This window comes from Tursiops truncatus, chromosome 4 (genome assembly GCF_011762595.2).
Source record: "Tursiops truncatus isolate mTurTru1 chromosome 4, mTurTru1.mat.Y, whole genome shotgun sequence".
Taxonomy (NCBI): domain Eukaryota; kingdom Metazoa; phylum Chordata; class Mammalia; order Artiodactyla; family Delphinidae; genus Tursiops; species Tursiops truncatus.
In genome coordinates, this window is record NC_047037.1 from 49,588,164 (window position 1) to 49,604,433 (window position 16,270).

General features: G+C 39.4%; 1 protein-coding gene across 8 annotated transcripts in view; it reads left to right on the plus strand.

Annotated features, from left to right (window-relative positions):
• The window catches only part of FNDC3B (fibronectin type III domain containing 3B), a 358,227-nt gene that overhangs the window by 89,291 nt on the left and 252,666 nt on the right, over nucleotides 1-16,270 (plus strand). For all 8 annotated transcript variants that reach the window (XM_033855478.2, XM_073803904.1, XM_019946223.3 and 5 more), the window contains exon 3: nucleotides 15,228-15,303. In XM_033855478.2, coding sequence (XP_033711369.1) covers nucleotides 15,228-15,303 — 76 coding nt within the window. The remainder of the gene's footprint in view (nucleotides 1-15,227; nucleotides 15,304-16,270) is intronic.

Consider the following 16,270-nt stretch of genomic DNA (forward strand, 5'->3'; position numbering starts at 1 on the left):
AAATGCAGATAAATTATGGTCCATACAGTAAATAAAATTGACTTTCAAAGTTGCATATTCTGAAAGCTTAATATCCAAGTTAAAATAATTGTTACAGTGGTTTTTCCCTATGTTTTATGACTTCATTCAGTCAGTAAATATATTTCTTTTTTTTCCCCTCTTTTTTTTTGAATTTAATTTAATTTATTTTTTTTATACAGCAGGTTCTTATTAGTCAACCATGTTATACACATCAGTGTTCACATGTCAATCCCAATCTCCCAATTCATACCACCACCTCCCCCGCCACTTTCCCCCCTTGGTGTCCATACATTTGTTTTCTACATCTGTGTCTCAATTTCTGCCCTGCAAACCGGTTCATCTGTACCATTTTCTAGGTTCCACATATATGCGCTAACATACGGTATTTGTTTTTCTCTTTCTGACTTACTTCACTCTGTATGACAGTCTCTAGATCCATCCACGTCTCTACAAATGACCCAATTTTATTCCTTTTTATGGCTGAGTAATATTCCATTGGATATATGTACCACATCTTCTTTATCCAGTCGTCTATAGATGGGCATTTAGGTTGCTTCCTTGACCTGGCTATTGTAAATAGTGCTGCAATGAACATTGGGGTGCATGTGTCTTTTTGAATTATGGTGTTCTCAGGGTATATGCCCAGTAGTGGGATTGCTGGGTCATATGGTAGTTCTATTTTTAGTTTTCTAAGGACCCTCCATACTGTTCTCCATAGTGGCTGTATCAATTTACATTCCCACCAACAGTGCGAGAGGGTTCCCTTTTCTCCACACCCTCTCCAGCATTTGTTGCTTGCAGATTTTCTTTTTTTTTTTAACATCTTTATTGTAGTATAATTGCTTTACAATGGTGTGCTAGTTTCTGCTTCATAACAAAGTGAATCAGCTATACATATACATATATCCCCATATCTCTTCCCTCCTGCATCTCCCTCCCTCCCACCCTGCCTATCCCACCCCTGTAGGTGGTCACAAAGCATGGAGCTGATCTCCCTGTGCTATGTGGCTACTTCCCGCTAGTTATCGGTTTTATATTTGGTAGTGTATACATGTACATGCCACTCTCTCACTTTGTCCCAGCATACTGTGTCCTCAAGTCCATTCTCTAGTAGGTCTGCGTCTTTATTCCCGCCCTGCCCCTAGGTTTTTCATGACCTTTTTTTTTTTTTTAGGTTCCATATATATGTGTTAGCATACGATATTTGTTTTTCTGACTTACTTCACTCTGTTTGACGGTCTCTAGGTCCATCCACCTCACTACAAATAACTCAATTTCGTTTCTTTTTATGGCTGAGTAATATTCCATTGTATGTATGTGCCACATCTTCTTTATCCATTCATCTGTTGATGGACACTTAGGTTGCTTCCATGTCCTGGTTATTGTAAATAGAGCTGCAGTGAACATTTTGGTACATGACTCTTTTTGAATTACGGTTTTCTCAGGGTATATGCCCAGTAGTGGGATTGCTGGGTTGTGTGGTAGTTCTATTTTTAGCTTTTTTATGGAACCTCCATAGTGTTCTCCATAGTGACTATCAATTTACTTTCCCACCAACAGTGCAAGAGGGTTCGCTTTTCTCCACACCCTCTCCAGCATTTATTGTTTCTAGACTTTCGGATGATGGCCGTTCTGACCCGTGTGAGCTGATATCTTATTGTAGTTTTGATTTGCATTTCTCTGATGATTAATGATGTTGAGCATCCTTTCATGTGTCTGTTGGCAATCTGTATATCTTCTTTGGAGAAATGTCTATTTAGGTCTTCTGCCCAGTTTTGGATTGGGTTGTTTGTTTCTTAGATATTGAGCTGCATGAGCTGCTTGTAAATTTTGCAGATTATTCCTTTGTCAGTTGCTTCATTTGCAAATATTTTCTCCCATTCTGAGGGTTGTCTTTTCATCTTGTTTATGGTTTCCTTTGCTGTGCAAAAGCTTTTAAGTTTCATTAGGTCCCATTTGTTTATTTTTGTTTTTATTTCCATTTCTCTAGGAGGTGAGTCAAAAAGGATCTTGTTGTGATTTATGTCATAGAGTGTTCTGCCTTGTTTTCCTCTAAGAATTTGATGGTGTCTGGCCTTACATTTAGGTTTTTAATCCATTCTGAGTTTATTTTTGTGTATGGTGTTAGGGAGTGTTCTAATTTCATTCTTTTACATGTAGCTGTCCACTTTTCCCAACACCACTTACTGAAGAGGCTGTCTTTTCTTCACTGTATATTCTTGCCTCCTTTGTCAAAGATAAGGTGACCATATGTGCATGGGTTTATCTCTGGGCTTTCTATCCTGTTCCATTGATCTATGTTTCTGTTTCTGTGCCAGTACCATATTGTCTTGATTACTGTAGCTTTGTAGTATAGTCTGAAGTCAGGGAGCCTGATTCCTCCAGCTTCGTTTTTCTTTCTCAAGATTGCTTTGGGTATTCAGGGTCTTTTGTGTTTCCATACAAATTATGAATTTTTTTTCTAGTTCTGTGAAAAATGTCAGTGGTAATTTGATAGGGATTACATTGAATCTGTAGATTGCTTTGGGTAGTAGAATCATTTTCACAATGTTGATTCTTCCAATGCAAGAACAAGGTATATCTCTCCATCTATTTGTATCATTTTTCATCAGTGTCTTACAATTTTCTGCATACGGTCTTTTGTCTCCTTAAGTAGCTTTATTCCTAGATATTTTATTCTTTTTGTTAGCAGTGGTAAATGGGAGTGTTTTCTTGATTTCACTTTCAGATTTTTCATCATTAGTGTATAGGAATGCAAGAGATTTCTGTGCATTAATTTTGTATCCTGCTACTTTACCAAATTCATTGATTAGCTCTAGTAGTTGTCTGGTAGCATCTTTAGAATTCTCTAGGTATAGTATCATGTCATCTGCAAACAGTGACAGCTTTACTTCTTCCTTGCCAATTTGGATTCCTTTTACTTCTTTTTCTTCTCTGCTGTGGCTAAAACTTCCAAAACTATGTTGAATAAGAGTGGTGAGAGTGGGCAACCTTGTCTTGTTCCTGATCTTAGAGGAAATGGTATCAGTTTTTCACCACTGAGGACGAGGTTGGCTGTGGGTTTGTCATATATGGCCTTTATTATGTTGAGGAAAGTTCCCTCTGTGTCTACTTTCTGGATGATTTTTATCATAAATGGGTGTTGAATTTTGTCAAAAGCTTTCTCTGCATCTATTGAGATGATCATATGGTTTTTCTCCTTCAATTTGTTAATATGGTGTGTCAAATTGATTGATTTGCGTATATTGAAGAATACTTGCATTCCTGGGATAAACCCCACTTGATCATAGTGTATGATCCTTTTAACGTGCTGTTGGATTCTGTTTGCTAGTGTTTTGTTGAGGATTTTTGCATCTATGTTCATCAGTGATATTGGCCTGTAGTTTTCTTTCTTTGTGACATCTTTGTATGGTTTTGGTATCGGGGTGATGGTGGCCTCATAGAATGAGTTTGGGAGGGTTCCTCCCTCTTCTATATTTTGGAAGAGTTTGAGAAGGATAGGTATTATCTCTTCTATAATTGTTTGATAGAATTCGCCTGTGAAGCCATTTGGTCCTGGGCTTTTGTTTGTTGAAAGATTTTTAATCACAGTTTTATTTTCATTACTTGTGATTGGTCTGTTCATATTTTCTATTTCTTCCTGGTTCACTCTTGGAAGGTTGTGCACTTCTAAGAATTTGTCCATTTCTTCCAGGTTGTCCATTTTATTGGCATATATTTGCTTGTAGTAACCTCTCATGATCCTTTGTATTTCTGCATTGTTAGTTGTTGCTTCTCCTTTTTCATTTCTAATTCTGTTGATTTGAGTCTTCTCCCTTTTTTGCTTGATGAGTCTGGCTGTGGTTTATCTATTTTGTTTATCTCCTCAAAGAACAAGCTTTTAGTTTTATTGATCTTTGCTCTCGTATCCTTCATTTGTTTTTCATTTATTTCCGATCTGATCTTTATGATTTCTTTCCTTCTGCTAACTTCGGGGTTTTTTTTGTTCTTCTTTCTCTAATTGCTTTAGGTGTAAGGTTAGGTTGTTTATTTGAGATGTTTCTTGTTTCTTAGGGTAGGGCTTGTATTGCTATAAACTTCCCTCTTAGGACTGCTTCTGCTGCATCCCATATGTTTGGTTTCGTTGTTTTCATTGTCATTTGTTTCTAGGTATTTTTTGATTTCCTCTTTGATTTCTTCAGTGATCTCTTGGTTATTAACTAGCGTTGTTTAGCCTCCATGTGTTTGTATTTCTTATAGACTTTTTCCTGTAATTGATACCTAGACTTATAGCATTGTGGTCAGAAAAGATACTTGATAGGATTTCAGTTTCCTTAAATTTACCAAGGCTTGATTTGTGACCCAAGAGGTGATCTATCCTGGAGAATGTTCTATGAGCACTTGAGAAGAATGTGTATTCTGTTGATTTTGGATGGAATGTCCTATAAATATCAATTAAGTCCATCTTGTTTAATGTATCACTTAAAGCTTGTGTTTCTTTATTTTCATTTTGGATGATCTGTCCATTGGTGAAAGTGGGGTGTTAAAGTCCCCTACTATGATTGTGTTACTGTCGATTTCCCCTTTTATGGCTGTTAGTATTTGCCTTATGTATTGAGGTGCTCCTCTGTTGGGTGCATAAATACTTAAAATTGTTATATCTTCTTCTTGGATTGATCCCTTGATCATTATGTAGTGTCCTTATTTGTCTCTTGTAATAGTCCTTGTTTTAAAGTCTATTTTCTCTGATACGAGAATTGCTACTCCAGCTTTCTTTTGATTTCCATTTGCATGGAATATCTTTTTTCATCCTCTCACTTTCTGTCTGTATGTGTCCCTAGGTCTGAAGTGGGTCTCTTGTAGAAAGGATATATATGGGTCTTGTTTTTGTATCCATTCAGCCAATCTATGTCTTTTGGTTGGAGCATTTAATCCATTTACATTTAAGGTAGATATCAATATGTATGTTCCTATTACTATTTTCTTAATTGTTTTGGGTTTAGTATTGTAGGTCTTTTCCTTCTTTTGTGTTTCCTGCCTAGAGAAGTTCCTTTAGCATTTCTTGTAAAGCTGGTTTGATGGTGCTCAGTTCTCTTAGTTTTTTTTTTGTCTGTAACGGTTTTAATTTCTCCATCAAATCTGAATGAGATCCTTGCTGGGTAGAGTAATCTTGGTTGTAGGTTTTTCTCTTTCATCACTTTAATTATGTCCTGCCACTCCCTTCTGGCTTGCAGAGTTTCTGCTGAAAGATCAGCTGTTAACCTTATGGGGATTCCCTTATGTGTTACTTGTTGTTTTTCCCTTGCTGCTTTTAATATTTATTCTTTGTATTTAATTTTTGATAGTTTGATTAATATGTGTCTTGGCGTGTTTCTCCTTGGATTTAATCCTGTGTGGAACTCTCTGTGCTTCCTGGACTTGATTTCCTTTCCCATATTAGGGAAGTTTTCAGCTATAATCTCTTCAAATATTTTCTCAGTCCCTTTCTTTTTCTCTTCTTCTTCTGGGACCCCTATAATTCGAATGTTGCGTTCAATGTTGTCCTAGAGTTCTATGAGACTGTCCTTAATTCTTTTCATTCTTTTTTCTTTATTCTGCTCTGCAGTAGTTATTTCCACTATTTTGTCTTCCAGGTCACTTATCCGTTCTTCTGCCTAAGTTATTCTGCTATCGATCCCTTCTAGAGAATTTTTAATTTCATTTATTGTGTTGTTCATCACTGTTTGTTTGCTCTTTAGTTCTTCTAGGTCCTTGTTAAACGTTTCTTGTATTTTCTCTATTCTATTTCTAAGATTTTGGATCATCTTTACTATCATTATTCTGTATTCTTTCTCAGGTAGACTGCCTACTTCCTCTTCATTTGTTAGGTCTGGTGGGTTTTTGCCTTGCTCCTTCATCTGCAGTTTCTCTTTCTTCTCATTTTGCTTAACTTACTGTGTTTGGGGTCTCCTTTTCGCAGGCTGCAGGTTCGTAGTTTCCGTTGTTTTTGGTGTGTGTCCCTAGTGGGTAAGGTTGGTTCAGTGGGTTGTGTAGGCTTCCTGGTGGAGGGGACTAGTGCCTGTGTTCTGGTAGATGAGGCTGGATCTTGTCTTTCTGGTGGGCAGGTCCATGTCTGGTGGTGTGTTTTGGGGTGTCTGTGGCCGTATTATCTTAGGCAGCCTCTCTGCTACTGGATGGGGTTGTGTTCCTGTCTTGCTAGTTGTCTGGCATAGGGTGTTCAGCAGTGTAGCTTGCTGGTCGTTGAGTGGAGCTGGGTCTTGATGTTGAGATGGAGAGCCCTGGGAGATTTTCGCTGTTTGATATTACGTGGAGCTGGGAGGTCTCTTGTGAACCAATGTCCTGAACTTGGCTCTGCCATCTCAGTGGCACAGCCCTGACGCCTGGCTGGAGCACCAAGAGCCTGTCCTCCACACGGCTCAGAATAAAAGGGAGAAAAGAAAGAAAGAAAGGAAAGGAAGGAAGGAGGGAGAAGATAAAACGAAATAAAATAAAAGAGTAAAGTAAAATAAAAAATTTATTAAAATAAAAAATAATTATTAAGAAAAAAAGTTTTAAAGTAATTAAAAAAAATAACGGACTGACAGAGCCCTAGGATAAATGGTAAAAGTGAAGGTATATCGACAAAATCACACACAGAAGCATACATATACACAGTCACAAAAAGAGAAAAAGGGAAAAATATATATATATACTGTTGCTCCCGAAGTCCACCTCCTCACTTTGGGATGATTCGTTGTCTATTCAGGTATTCCGCAGATGCAGGGTGCATCACGTTGATTGTGGAGATTTAGTCCGCTGCTCCTGAGGCTGCTGGGAGAGATTTACCTTTCTCTTCTTTGTTCGCACAGCTCCTGGGGTTCAGGTTTGGATTTGGACCCGCCTCTGCATATAGGTCGCCTGAGGGCGTCTGTTCTTTGCTCAGACAGGACGGGGTTAAAGGAGCCGCTGATTCAGAGGCTGTGGCTCACTCAGGCCGGGGTGAGGGAGGGGTTCGGGTGCGGGCAAGCCTGCGGCGGCAGAGGCCAGCATGATGATGCACCAGCCTGAGGCGTGCCGTGCGTTCTCCTGGGGAAGTTGTCCCTGGATCACAGGACCCTGGCAGTGGCGGGCTGCGCAGGCGCCCAGGAGGGGAGGTGTGGATAGTGACCTGTGCTCGCAGACAGGCTTCTCGGTGGCTGCAGCAGCAGCCTTAGCATCTCGTGCCTGTCTCTGGGGTCCGCGCTGATAGCTGCGGCTCGCGCCCGTCTCTGGAGCTCCTTTAAGCAGCGATCTTAATCCCCTCTCATCGCGCACCAGGAAACAAAGAGGGAGGAAAAAGTCTCTTGCCTCTTCGGCAGCTCCAGACCTTTTCCCGGACTCCCTCCCGGCTAGCCGTGGTGCACTGACCCCCTGAAGGCTGTGTTCACGTCGCCAACCCCAGTCCTCTCCCTGCACTCAGACCGAAGCCCGAGCCTCAGCTCGCAGCCCCGCCCGCCTGGGCTGGTGAGTGCCGTCGGCCCTGATCCTCTGTGCGGGAATCTCTCCGCTTTGCCCTCCGCACTCCTATTGCTGTGCTCTCCTCCGTGGCTCCGAAGCTCCCCGCCTCCACTACCCGCACTCTCCACTCACGAAGGGGCTTCCTAGTGTGTGGAAACCTTTCCTCCTTCACAGCTTCCTCCCACTGGTGCAGGTCCCGTCCCTATTTTTTTGTCTCTATGTTTTCTTTTTTCTTTTGCTCTACCCAGGTACGGGGGGAGTTTCTTGCCTTTTGGGAGGTCTGAGGTCTTCTGCCAGCGTTCAGTAGGTGTTCTGTAGGAGTTGTTCCACATGCAGATGTATTTCTGATGTATTTGTGGGGAGGAAGGTGATCTCAGCGTCTTACTCTTCTGCCGTCTTGAACCTCCTCCCCTGCTTGTAGATTTTTTGATGATGCCTATTCTAACTGGTGTGAGGTAATACCTCACTGTAGTTTTGATTTTCATTTCTCTAATACTTAGTGATGTTGAGCAGCTTTTCATGTGCTTCTTGGCCATCTGTATGTCTTCTTTGGAGAAATGTCTGTTTAGGTCTTCTGTCCATTTTTGGATTGGGTTGTTTCTTTAATATTGAGTGCAAGAGCTGTTTATGTATTTTGGAGATTAATCGTTTGTCCGTTGATTGGTTTGCAAATATTTTCTCCCATTCTAAGGGTTGTCTTTTCATCTTGTTTATGGTTTCCTTTGCTGTGCAAAAGCTTTAAAGTTTCATCAAGTCCCATTTGTTTCTTTTTATTTCCATTACTCTAGGAGGTGGATCAAAAAATATCTTGCTGTGATTTATGTCAAAGAGTGTTCTTCTTACGTTTTCCTCTAAGAGTTTTATAGTGTCTGGTCTTACATTTAGGTCTATAATCAATTTTAACTTTATTTTTGTGTATGCTGTTAGGGAGTGTTCTAACTTCATTCTTTTATATGTAGCTGTCCAGTTTTCCCAGCACCACTTATTGAAGAGACCTACTCTTCTCCATTGTATATCCTTGCCTCCTTTGTCATAGATTAGTTGACCATAGGTACGTGGGTGTATCTCTGGGCTTTCTATCTTGTTCCATTTATCTATGTTTCTGTTTATGTGCCAGTACCGTATTGTCTTGATTACTGTAGCTTTTTAGTATAGTCTGAAGTCAGGGAGTCTGATTCCTCTAGCTCCTTTTTTTTCCCTCAAGACTGCTTTGGCTATTTGGGTCTTTTTTGTCTCCATACAAATTTTAAGATTTTTTGTTCTAGTTCTATAAAAAATGCAATTGGTGATTTGACACGGATTGAACTGAATCTGTAGATTGCTTTGGGTAGTATAGTCATTTTCACAGTATTGGTTATTCCAATCCAATAACATGGTGTATCTCTCCATCTGTTCGTTTCATCTTTAATTTCTTTCATCAGTGTCTTATAGTTTTCTGCATACAGGTCTTTTGTCTCCCTAGGTATGTTTATTCCTAGGTATTTTATTCTTTTTGTTGCAAGGGTAAATGGGAGTGTTTCCTTAATTTCTCTTTCAGATTTTTCATCATTAGTGTATAGGAATGCAAGAGATTTCTGTGCATTAATTTTGTATCCTGCAACTTTACCAAATTCATTGATTAGCTCTAGTAGTTTTCTGGTGGCAGCTTTAGGATTCTATGTATAGTATCGTGTCATCTGCAAACAGTGACAGTTTTACTTCTTTTTTTCCAATTTGTATTCCTTTTATTTCTTTTTTACTCTGATATCCGTGGCTAGGACCTCCAAAACTATGTTGAATAAGAGTGGTGAGAGTGGACATCTTTGTCTTGTTCTTGATCTTAGAGGAAATGCTTTCCGTTTTTCACCACTGAGAATGATGTTGGCTGTGGGTTTGTCGTATATGGCCTTTATTATGTTGAAGTAGGTTTCCTCTATGCCCACTTTCTGGAAATTTTTTATCATAAATTGGTGTTGAATTTTGTTGAAAGCTTTCTCTGCATCTATTGAGATGATCATATGGTTTTTATTCTTCAGTTTGTTAATATGGTGTATCACATTGATTGATTGCCATATATTGAAGGATCCTTGCATCCCTGGGATAAATCCCATTTGATCATGGTGTATGATCCTTTTAATGTGTCGTTGGATTCTGTTTGCTAGTATTTTGTTGAGGAATTTTGCATCTATATTCCTCAGTGATATTGGTCTGTAATTTTCTTTTTTTGTAGTATCTTTGTCTGGTTTTGGTATCAGGGTGATGGTGGCCTCGTAGAATGAGTTTGGGAGTGCTCCTTCCTCTGCGATTTTTTGGAAGAGTTTGAGAAGGTTGGTGTTAGCTCTTCTCTAAATGTTTGATAGCATTCACCTGTGAAGCCATCTGGTCCTGGACTTTTGTTTGTTGGAAGAGTTTTAATCACAGTTTTATTTTCATTACTTGTGATTGGTTTGTCCATATTTTCTATTTCTTCCTGGTTCAGTCTTGGGAGGTTATACCTTTCTAAGAATTTGTCCATTTCTTCCAGGTTGTCCATTTTATTGGCATAGAGTTGCTTGTAGTCTCTCAGGATGCTTTGTATTTCTGTGGTGTCTGTTGTAACTTCTCCTTTTTCATTTCTAATTTTATTGATTTGAGTCTTCTCCTTTTTCTTGATGAGTCTGGCTAAAGGTTTATCAATTTCGTTTATCTTCTTAAAGAACCAGCTTTTAGTTTTATTAATCTTTGCTATTGTTTTCTTTGTTTCTATTTCATTTATTTCTGCTCTGATTTTTATGATTTCTTTCCCTCTGCTAACTTTGGGTTTTGTTTGTTCTTCTTTCTCTAGTTCCTTTAGGTGAAAGTTTAGATTGTTTATTTGAGATTTTTCTTGTTTCTTGAGGTATGCTTGTATAGCTATAAACTTCCCTCTTAGAACTGTTTTTGCTGCATCCCATACCTTTTGGATCATCGTGTTTTCATTGTCATTTGTCTCTAAGTATTTTTTGATTTCCTCTTTGATTTCTTCAGCGATCGCTTGGTTATTTAGTAACATGTTGTTTAGCCTCTGTGTCTTTGTGGTTTTTTTCCATTTCTTTTCCCTGTAATTGATTTCTAATCTCATAGTGTTGTGGTCAGAAAAGATGCTTGATATGATTTCAGTTTTCTTAACTTTACTGAGGCTTGATTTGTGACCCAAGATGTGATCTGTCCTGGAGAATGTTCCATGCGCAGTTGAGAAGAAGGTGTAATCTGCTGTTTTTGGATGGATTGTCCTATAAATATCAATTAAATCTATCTGGCCTACTGTGTTATTTAAAGCTTTTGTTTCCTTATTAATTTTCTGTCTGGATGATCTGTCCATTGGTGTAAGTGAGGTGTTAAAGTCCTCCACTATTGTGTTACTGTCGATTTCCTCTTTTATAGCTGTTAGCAGTTGCATTATGTATTGAGGTGCTCCTATGTTGGGTGCATATTATTTATAATTGTTATATCTTCTTCTTGGACTGATCCATTGATCATTATGTAGTGTCCTTCCTTGTCTCATGTAACATTCTTTATTTTAAAGTCTATTTTATCTGATACAAGTATTGCTGCTCCAGCTTTCTCTTGATTTCCATTTGTATGGAGTATCTTTTTCCATCCCCTCAGTTTCAGTCTGTATGCGTCCCTAGGTCTGACGTGGATCTCTTGTAGACAGCATATATATGGGTCTTGTTTTTGTATCCATTTAGCAAGCCTGTGTCTTTTGGTTGGAGCATTTAATCCATTCACGTTTAAGGTTATTATTGATATGTATGTTCCTATTACCATTTTCTTAATCGTTTTGGGTTTCTTTTTGTAGGTTCCTTTCTTCTCTTGTGTTTCCCATTTAGATAAGTTCATTTAGCATTTGTTGTAGATCTGGTTTGGTGGTGCTGAATTCTCTTAGCTTTTGCTTGTCTGTAAAGCTTTTGATTTCTTCATCAAATCTGAATGAGATCCTTGCCGGGTAGAGTAATCTTGGTTGTTGGTTTTTCCCTTTTATCACTTTAAGTATATCATGCCACTCCCTTCTGGCTTGTAGAGTTTCTGCTGAGAAATCAGCTGTTAACCTTACGGGAATTCCCTTGTATGTTATTTGTCGTTTTTCTCTTGCTGCTTTCAGTAATTTTTCTTTGTTTTTAATTTTTGCCAATTTCATTACTATGTGTCTCGCTGTGTTTCTCCTTGGGTTTATCCTGTATGGGACTCTCTGTGCTTCCTGGACTTGGATGGCTCTTTCCTTTCCCATGTTAGGCAAGTTTTCGACTATAATCTCTTCAGATATTTTCTCGGGTTCTTTCTCTCTCTCTTCTCCTTTTTGGACCCCTATAACGCGAATGTTCTTGCATTTAATGTTGTCCCAGTGGTCTCTTAGGCTGTCTTCATTTCTTTTCATTCTTTTTTCTTTATTCTCTTTTGCAGCAGTGAATTCCATCATTCTGTCTTCCAGGTCACTTATCCGTTCTTCTGTCTCAGTTATTCTGCTATTGATTCCTTTTAGTGTATTTTTCATTTCAAATCTTGTATTGTTCATCTCTGTTTATTTATTCTTTAATTCTTCTAGGTCTTTGTTAAACATTTTTTGCATCTTCTTGATATTTGCCTCCATTCTTTTTCCGAGGTCCTGGATCATCTTCACTATCATTATTTTGAATTCTTTTTCTGGAAGGTTGCCTATCTCTACTTCATTTAGTTGCTTTTGTGGGGTTTTGTCTTGTTCCTTCATCTGGTACATAGCCTTCTGCGTTTTCATCTTGTCTGTCTTTCTATGAATGTGCTTTTTGTTCCTCAGGCTGCAGGATTGTAGTTCTTGCTTCTGCTGTCTGCCCTCTGGTGGATGAGGCTATCTAAGAGGCTTGTGCAATTTTCCTGATGGGAGGGACTGGTGGTGGATAGAGCTGGGTGTTGCTCTGGTGGGCAGAGCCCAGTAAAACTTTAATCCACTTGCCTGCTGATGGGTGGGGCTGTGTCCCCTCCCTGTTGGTTGGTTGGTCTGAAAAGACCCAACACTGGAGCCTACCCCGGCTTTTTGGTGGGGCTAATGGCAGACTGTGTGAGGGCTCATGCCAAGGAGTACCTCCCAGAAGTTCTGCTGCCAGTGTCCTTGTCCTCATGGAGAGACAGAGCCACCCCCCGCCTCTGCAGGAGACCCCCCAATACTAGCAGGTAGGTCTGGTTCAGTCTCCTGTGGGGCCACTGCTCCTTCCCCTGGGTCCCTAAGCACACACTACTTTGTGTGTGCCCTCCAAGAGTGGAGTCTCTGTTTCCCCCAGTCCTGTCGAAGTCTTGCAGTCAAATCCCCCTAGCCTTTAAAGTCTGATTCTCTAGGAATTCCTTCTCCCGTTGCCAGACCCCCAGGTTCGGAAGCCTGACGTGGGGCTCAGAACCTTCATTCCAGTGGGTGGACTTGTGTGGTATAAGTGTTCTCCAGTTTGTGGGTCACCCACCCAGCAGTTATTGGATTTGATTTTAATATGAATGCGCCCCTCATACCATCTCAGTATGGCTTTTCCTTTGTCTTTGGATGTGGGGTATCTCTTTTGGTGTGTTCCAGTGTCTTCCTGTCGATGATTGTTCAGCTGTTAGTTGTGTTTCCAGTATTCTCACAAGAGGGAGTGAGAGCACGTCCTTCTATTCTGCCATCTTGAACCAATCTGTCCAGTAAATATATTTCTTGAGCACTTATTCTGTGTCAGATCTTGCCCTTACAGAGCCTAGATTAAAGGAAAGACAGACACAAAAATAATTCCTTAGTTAATTAATTGCAATTGTAAATTTTAGGAAGGAGTAGAGTTTTGTTTGTTTGTTTTTTGAGAACACATATTACAAGACCTGGCCTGTCCTGAGAGTCAAATACCACTTCTTAATCTGGCAAGGATGAATGGGCGTTAGCTGGTTGAGGAAGGAATAAGGTGGGCAGAGATGAAGGAGTGCAGAGAGAGCATTGCAGACAGGGAACAGTATGCTTGATGGTTTTGAGGCAGGGAGGAACAAGGCTTGCTCTAAGAACTATAAGATGAATGTGACACTGACATCCTTCCAGTTTCTAGAAATATACAGTCATTATTTTAATAGTGTTAATGTTGCACATGTTAATATTTTTAAAAATTTCAATAGGTAAAATTTAATACTTATTCATGATTTTTTAAATACATGTATGTTTTGATGAGGATTATTAAAACACGCACAAACACACACAAACACACACACCTAGCATCACACTTAATGGTAAAACTGATGCTTTCCTGCTGACAGGCATGGTCACAAATGGTCATGAACAAGAGAAGAATGTCTTCTATTCAACATTGTCCTTGAGATCTTAATCAGGTTTTTTTTAAATTTATTTATTTTTGGCTGCGTTGGGTCTTTGTTGCTGCGCGCAGGCTTTCGATAGTTGCGGCGAGCAGGGGCTGCTCTTTGTTGCGGTGCGCAGGCTTCTCATTGCGGCGGCTTCTCTTGTTGCGGAGCATGAGCTGTAGGCGCGTGGGCTTCAGTAGTTGTGGCTCACGGGCTCTAGAGCGCAGGCTCAGTAGTTGTGGCACACGGGCTTAGTTGCTCCGCAAAATGTAGGGTCTTCCCAGACCAGGGCTCGAACCTATGTCCCCTGCACTGGCAGGCGGATTCTTAACGACTGCGCCACCAGGGAAGTCCCTCTTTGGGAGAGGTACTGAATAGGAGGGGCAAGGGTCTTGTAGGGTGCTGAGAATAATTTCTATTTGATTGTGTTGTGAGTATATGAATGTATACGTTTCTATAAGTTCTTCAAGCTCCATTCTTCTGATCTGTGGGCTTTATTTATATGCACGTTATACCTGCTAGTGTTGGAGGGTCTCCTGCAGAGGCAGGGGTGGCTGTGTCTCACTGTGAGGACAAGGACGCTGGCCTCAGAAGTTCTGGGAAGTATTTATTCCTTGGCATGAGCCCTCCCAGACTCTGCCATTAGCCCCACCAAAGAACCCAGGTAGCACACCTGGTAATTTTTAACTACAGTTTTTTAAGCTTTGTTATATCCTTTAATTTATATTTATATATAAATTAGTGATTTTTTTTTTTTTACTTTTGTTATCTAAAGGAACTAAATGAGATTAGAACTTAAAACTGAGGTTCTTAAAAGAACATACTTTGCCATGGCATCCGTGGTTTAGTCTTTCGGAAGTTGTCTTCTGATAACTAAATATCTATGTTATATGACTAAAACACTGACATTTAGGTAATAGATTCAAAAATTTGTGTGTGTGATGGGTCTTATTTGTAATATTTATTTTATACTGTTCATTGTTATTTCCAGGTTCTATACACGCTTTTTTTTTCCCCAAAAAACATTTTTCTTATAAATTGCTTTCTATTGTTACACAGTAGAGTCAGGTCAGTAATAGATACTTGGGAATGGTATGCAACAGTGTTAGGTCAGAAACTCATTTCTCTTTCAATTTTCCTTTGTAAGTTATAGTTCCTGGTTCTTTTTCTTCTTTAATTGTTGTTTCTGGTTTAGTGAAAGAGAAAAAGGAATTGTCTGAAAGAAAAGGTATCTTAACATTGGTTTTTTTTTTTTTTTTTTTTTAGTTATATAGCATAAGCAACACAGGAGAATTCACTTAGCTAAATTCAAATGCATGAACTTACCCCCCTCAAATTTGAACCATATCTAAGATATATCCTAAGTTTTGTGTTTATACAAGATTCTGTGCCACATACTTCTTATCTAGTACATAAATTTAGGTAATGAAACCGTTGAAGAGTATTAAATTGAAATTACTGTGTTATTTTGGCAGGTTATTCTCGTTCAAGTTAATCCAGGTGAGACTTTTACAATAAGAGCGGAGGATGGAACACTTCAGTGCATTCAAGGTAAGGAAGTTCTTTGTAAGCCTTCTAATCAAAGAAGTTTTCCTTTATTTATTATTTTATAGAAGTAGAGTTTATCTCTGAGTCTGCATGTGATTTTCTAGAAGTTAAATTTATCTTGGATTTTTTGGGTTTTTTTGTTTTTGCTTTTATTAGGGGCTCCTTAATGCTGATGTGGGCCTGTGATATATAAGTGACAAAGTTAAATATCTTGAGTAGTCTATTGACTTTTAAGTGAATTAAATAAACTTGGGAAAGCTTGCATTGTTTTCATGTATTATGGAACTTGGTAGTCCTGAAAAATGCAGAGATTTTTAAGAGAGCTTAAAATTCCAGATGAGAACAGCAAGTACTTTTTCAAATTAGGTAAAAGTTTCAAATACATATTGTGATGCTATCCAAATGATTTTTTTAGGGGTAAAAATATGGATTAAATATCTGTTATTTATTACTGAGTAACAAATTACTTAAATTTAGTAGCTTAAAACAGTTCTTGTCTGCAGTTTCTGTGGGTCAGGAATTTAGGCACAGCTTAGCTGTGTCCTATGGCTCTGGGCCTCTCGAAATGCTAAAATCCAGGTGTGGGCTAGATAGAGCTGCAGTCACTGTGAGGCATGTCAGAGTGTCAGTCTGTTTCCAGGCTCGCCTGAGTGGTTGTTGGCAGGATTTAGGTTTTTTTTTGTGGGCTAGTGGCAGGCGGCTTCCCTCTGTTCCTTGCTAAGTGGCCTCTCCATGGGGATGCTTACATTATGGCAGCTTCATCGGAGCAGGGACTAAAGGGCAAGAGGGAGTGGTATGTCCAGCCCACTCCAGAAAGGGGATTACACAGAGTATGAATACCAGCAGCCAACTTTTAGAAAGCGGCCCACCACCGTCCACCCTCGGCCCTGAGTAATTCATGTCTCTCCCGTATGCAAGATACGCCCTCCTAAGATCTCCAAAACTCTTATTCCAGTACAGCATCAGCTCA